Source organism: Crocodylus siamensis, chromosome 10 (assembly GCF_052110815.1).
Source record: "Crocodylus siamensis isolate JL-2025a chromosome 10, ASM5211081v1, whole genome shotgun sequence".
Taxonomy (NCBI): domain Eukaryota; kingdom Metazoa; phylum Chordata; order Crocodylia; family Crocodylidae; genus Crocodylus; species Crocodylus siamensis.
The window spans coordinates 6,330,260-6,336,197 of NC_143404.1; the positions used below are offsets into that span (position 1 = coordinate 6,330,260).

General features: G+C 41.8%; 1 protein-coding gene across 4 annotated transcripts in view; it reads left to right on the plus strand.

Moving 5' to 3' along the window:
- RASGEF1C (RasGEF domain family member 1C) overlaps window positions 1-5,938 on the plus strand; it is a 97,918-nt gene that overhangs the window by 87,308 nt on the left and 4,672 nt on the right. For 3 of the 4 annotated variants that reach the window (XM_090020797.1, XM_090020798.1, XM_090020799.1), the window contains exons 11-13: window positions 98-193; window positions 839-962; window positions 2,885-2,957. In XM_090020797.1, coding sequence (XP_089876923.1) covers window positions 98-193; window positions 839-962; window positions 2,885-2,957 — 293 coding nt within the window. Of the gene's footprint in view, window positions 1-97; window positions 194-838; window positions 963-2,884; window positions 2,958-3,428; window positions 3,567-5,938 lie in introns of those variants that run through there. The other variant, XM_090020800.1, reaches the window with a different exon arrangement.

Here is a 5,938-nt window from a genome sequence, read left to right on the forward strand (position 1 = left end):
GAATTGTTTTTCCTCCCTCTCTCTCCTGACTGAGCTCTTCTTTCGTATATACAAAATAGGAACCACAAAGGTAATAGTTATATCATTCTCTTCACAGATTGTCATCCCTTTCTTCAGCCTGTTGATCAAAGACATTTACTTTTTGAATGAAGGATGTGCTAATCGCCTTCCGAACGGACATGTCAACTTTGAAGTAAGATCTGCAAAAGTGTTTCTCTCTTCCGTTCTGATAGCAGTATCTGAGATCTTGTGCCCTTCCTTTTCAGTGAACTCCAACAAAGCCTGGCTAGTACAAAAAGGGGTGACCTTATGTAACCCTACTGCAAGGTCAAGCCAATCCCAGAGTGTCTTTTTATAAAGAAATCATTTATATTGAAATTATTCCAATATGTTGGAAATTTTTTGAAAAATAGTAAATTTTATTCCAATATTGAAGTTTTTGATCGTCTGCTCAGAGATCAAAAAACCCAAAGAGAGAGACATGGTAATTCTTTCTTGTTCATCCCGTTGGTTACCTGGTGTATGTGCTGGGTCAGCACTAGGAATGGTTATATATACAAACAGCTTGAAGAAGAAGATGCAACTTTTCCAAGAGGAGGAGGAGAAATGTATTTACCATGTATCCACAGATAAGTAAGGCAATCTGAATATCTGATACTTGTTCACAAATATTTTGGCTTTTTTTTCTTTTAAGCCTTTCTGAACTACAGGAGGCTCCTTTACAAGCTACCAGCCTGTAGTTTATATAAGAACCTACAGCTTTTGTTTAAACCTGATCATTTCAGTAACATGATGTGCATGCAACTACATTGATTTTTTTTTTTTTTAATTTTTGCAGAAGTTTTTGGAATTAGCCAAGCAAGTGGGAGAGTTCATGACGTGGAAGCAAGTGGAGTGTCCCTTTGAGCAAGACCATAACATCATCCACTACTTGCACACAGCTCCCATTTTTACTGAGGATGGTAAGAAATCCCTCCATCATCTCTGATCAACCAAAATATGTACCTTTGAATGGGTCTGTTCATCACCACCAGCTGAAACCTATGCCCTACCTAAGCTGGGGGTATTTTCTCCCTTTGACCACTTCTGGTCCATCTCCCTGCCTCTTCACTTCTTCTTATCTCTGCCCCATGCAAAAACCCTTTTGTAAAGATGATCTTCTGGCTCGTTATGTCACTCTGCAATCATTTTTCTCCTTTCTGTTCCCCTGCCATCAGGCACTCTGTAGTCGGTCACTACAATGGTCCTTTCCCTTGAACCAGGAAAAGAGACCAGGCAGCCATCTCATGGATTGCTGTGAATGTCAGTCATCCCTGTTCCAGTACGGAAGTAATCAGGGCATCTCTTCCCTACAAACTAGCAATGTCAATTCTCCAAAAGGGAGCTCTCAGGCTGTGGGAGTTCAGCTCATGTTGTAGAGATGTAGTCAGCTGGACTCCTGTTGTGACAGTACTGCCCGTCTCTCCTTCTCCCCTCCCCCTTGCAGTTTGAATCCCACATGTCAGTCTGCTTCACTTCATATAGGTCTCCTTCAGTCACATCCTGTTGCATCATGTCAGATATAACAAACTAAAGCTACATCCCTACAAGCTAATTTAGAGTTCTTTTTGGGGGGGTTTGTTCTTTTGATACTATGGATCATTTTCCACACCCATCCAAGCTAATCAGAGCAGGCAGTTGTTATTTCAGAGGCTACCCCAGAAATCAGGACAGAGCAAGGAAAATCAGCAGTGACTGCTGAAAAGGAATAATTAAAGTAATTAAAGCAATGTGTAGAAACAGGAGACAAGATGCAGGCATTTGTCTTGTTCTCAGGGTGTTGAGTACTGAGGACCTGGGGTCAAGGATATTTCTGGAACGGCGTTTCAGGCAGTAGGGTGAAGCAGGGTGATGTCTGCCTCTTTAGTTGCTTGCAGATCATCTGTCCCATGCACTGGGTCACGTTCATGCTGGCGTCATTAGATGCCCTGAGTAGAAAGCAGGAATGCAGCTGGCCTTCCCTGCTGCCAAAGGTAAGGTGCAAAGCAGAGGCTCACCATGACTGATTGAGAAAGAGATGAGTGAATTAGAGAGAGATACAGCAGTGGTCTGTAAAGTAACACCAATACACTCCACCTGTCACCACCCAGAGTCATAGTGATTAAATGTATTGAATATTAAAATATTCTTGAATTATTTCACAGACTAAAGTACAAAGGCGACTGTGGAGCTCCAGACTAAAGCATAACTAAGCAGTGTAATGAGAATATGCCCACAAATAGAAATTGCGACCTAGTTATAAAGTCTGTGAAGCAGGTGAAACAGGAGTTCACACGGAGAGGAATCTCGAATGCATTGGCTTCGTTTTGTACCATAAAATGCATCCTGTAGTGCAGGCTCTTGCAGAAGAGGGCCTGTTCGTATGTTAAAATAAAAAGCTTACTTAATACTTTTCACAGCCAATGCTTTAACTATATTTGTTTCCTCTTCTGTATCTTTAAGACTGGAAGTCCACCAGAGGACCCAGCAAGCCAGAGCATTTTTGCTGAAAATCCCAAGCCAAGTTTAACTCCTTAATGCTGCAGTCTGACAGGCTCCTGTTGAAATCTTGATTCTGGGCCAATGTATTGTTCCATTGACATCATCACAGCAGCAGATTTTCAAAGGGATAAATTGGTGCCAAGCTCCCGTGCCCTAGTGGCTTTCATTGAAAATAGGGCACCTGACTGCATTTGTTTGTGTGGTTTTTTTTAAAAAACCACCTTTGGTCTCCATGCAGTTGACAGTGATAACAAAGAAGATAACAGGTGAAACCAAAATGTATAGGATGCAGCTGTAGTGTAAGACAGCAAACAGATAAAAGGCTGCTGATGCTATTTGACTGATCGATCTTTATCTTTCCTAGGTTTGTATCTGGCTTCCTATGAAAGTGAAAGCCCAGAAAATCAAATTGAAAAGGAGAGGTGGAAATCTTTAAGGTAGAAGTTTATTTTTTGAAGCTTTAGTCACAGTACTGGTGTTGGATTGATGGCCAAAATTTAGCTTAATGGGGCCTGAAGTTTGAAGCCTTTTTTAATAATACTGGCACCTAACGTGACCTGGTGACCGGGATGGAGTTTTTTTCAGCCTAACCCTGTAGTCTGCAAAACTAGAATTTGACTGATACAAATATTATAAAAATATAATATAAAAATAAATTTAAAGTTGCAAACATTAAGCCTAGCCTCTTTTACACTGTTCTGGAAATAAAGTGCCATCAGAGCACTGTAAAAGGAGCTTTTACAGGCATTTTAAGGCCCCTCTAAAACTACACACCTTCTACAAGGGAACTTCAGGGAAAATGGAAATTGGGCCCTAGAAATCATTCTGAATCCATCCTAAAGAAAAGCAGTGATTTCACTTCTCTGTTTTTGTTTCATCTTCTTCACTATGGTGTTTCAAATTTGCAGGTCAACTATTTTAGGGAAGACTTGAAGACTACGAGATTATTGCAGCGGGTCAAGAAAACAAATCAGCAAACTATTTTGCACTACTGATTCCAAAGATGCCTGTTTGGGATTTAGATGATTTCCCCCCACTTCTATTTGTTGGGGGTTTTTTGTTGTTTTGTTTTTCCTTTGACTGCCTAAAGTGGGGTAAACTGGATTCATCCCCCAAAATCAACAGGACTGACATACTGGACGCACAATTACGCTTTCCTGCCTCTTCCAAAGGCGGGGCGGACTCTCTGGGGCTGATGCCATGTCAGTATTGCTGTAACTTTGTCTCTCAAGGAAAACAAAGCAAAACGAGAGCGAAGAGAGCCATGGTGCTGCAAAAAGAAAGGTCTCCCCTGGAAAACTAAAGGCACAGGTGCATGTTTCGGAAGCAGGTGCTTCTGACAGCAGCTCTTCCTGAGGACTGCAGGCTTAAATTATTTCAAGCCCAGCAGCAATCTGGCTAATTGCTGAAATAAAAGAAAGAGGAACTGTATTGGTCATTGGCAGTCTCCAGCCTTGTTGAACAATGCACTGACTGCAACCAGCATAAGCTTGTGGTGGCTAAAAACTCTTGTAAACCACATAAGCAGGCAAAAGTCGCTCAAACCCTGTGGATTCTTATTTCACGAATTCAGCTTGAACTGTGAACATCTGGTTAGTTCGTCTTTCCCTGCTTTTCTTCCTTTGAATCTTGGCAGATTTTTCTGAGTCATGAAATGAAGATGGTATGGCATGTAGATCTCCTGACTACACGTAAAGCTGTGCTGAAGAAGCAAGCGGCTGCTTGGCTTACCTCTCTTTTAAAGCGTGAAGTGTACCCCTTCGTTCTGTGGATGTTGAGGGTTGAGTCTTTCTGAGGCCATACCTCACTGTCAAATGACAGGAGATGGTGTGAGGGAATGTGTCACGTTGCAGTTGATTTAGCTTTGTATAGTCATTTTGTTCCAGTGCAACCCAACATTAAGGAAAGAGAGGAATCGCTCTATATCTGGGGGCTCCACGGCGCACTGAAGAGGAGGCTAAGGGCTTTTGCTCTTTGCACAAATGCTTTGGGGTAAAGAATGAGCAACCTGCCATTTGTCCATCAGTCCATGCAAGTATTTTTGCATTCTGTATATTGAACCATGCTCACCAGCTTCCTTCCATGGCAACCGTGTGCTGTTAGAAGAGGGGACCATGCCGTGTTTGTGTTTGCACAGATTTCAGAGCAGCATTCAATATTAAATGATGAATTATTATACGTATACCAAACGCAAGACTGAAGTAGAGCAAACAGAAGGATCCTCCCAGTCTTTGCTCATGTGAGCAGAGCCACTGAAACCAGTGGAGCTGTTTGTGTGCTTAAAGACTGCTCCAGGGCTCAGATGGGCTCTTTTCATAGGCCTGACAGAAGAAAAAAGGCTATGTGATATGGAACTGGTGATGTTATTGTAGGCTCGGTGTTGGCGTTTTGGCTATTCTACTCTTTTCTGGCCATAGTCAAAAGATTCAGTTTTCTGCTGAACTCAGTGGTAGCTTTCCCTTAGTAAAGAGTGAAGGATCCTTTGCACAGCATGTCTGAACACTACAGTACTTAAATTTAAAAAAAAAAAAAGCAGCTCCATAGAAACTTTTCTGTGTCCATGTCTGAATTTAGCCAGGAAACCCCACCAGTCCAGCTGTGGGTAAGCCCACCTAGGTTTTCAGGCCCACGTACATTGTAATGCACACTCTCACCCTTTGACCACTTGGATGCACCCTAGACTTTATGGTTTATGGTCAGTCATGCCATATATATAATAGCATTTCTTCCCATGAAACTCACCGGCTTGTAAGATGCAAGTCATGGGATTGAATATGGTCAGTAAAGGCTGGGTCATGGATACCTGAGAAATCACTGTGGTCTGTTGTGACATACAAGATCAAGCGGGCTGCTTTTTCTAACACAGAGTCTGTCGCTCAAGTGAGAAGCAGGTAATTCTCAATGGAGGATCCTTGATTTCTGTTTCCACTTGGTTTGGCAGTGCCTGAGTTTGTTGATCTGTTTGTACTATAGAGAGTTTGTCTGTTTACTCAAGCTTTGGTCTAGAGGGGCTAATTGCAAAGAGGATGCAGAATTATTTCAGCAAGGAAGCTGGTGGTTTTGGAGGCTGCCAAGATGTTAATTTTTGCACCTGTGCTTAGACTACGCAGAGAGAATCATTTTACAAATAACATTTAAAAAATGACAACCATTCAGGTGGAACTGTTTCCAGAGTGACCATGTTACAAGCCTGTTAAATTCCAATCAAATCCAGGGTGATAACCATAAACATATCCATAACAATTGTAGGGCCTTTGTGTAATCTCTGAGTGGTCATTTTCCTTAATGCTTGTATCTCTTTAACAAGCCTATTATGTCTTCATTGTGGAAATGGTCTCCTTTAATTGTCTCAAACCCCAACGTAGTTGGATCTGCTTTTGAAAGTGTCCATTCTTATTTGTGCTCTAATGATCCAAAG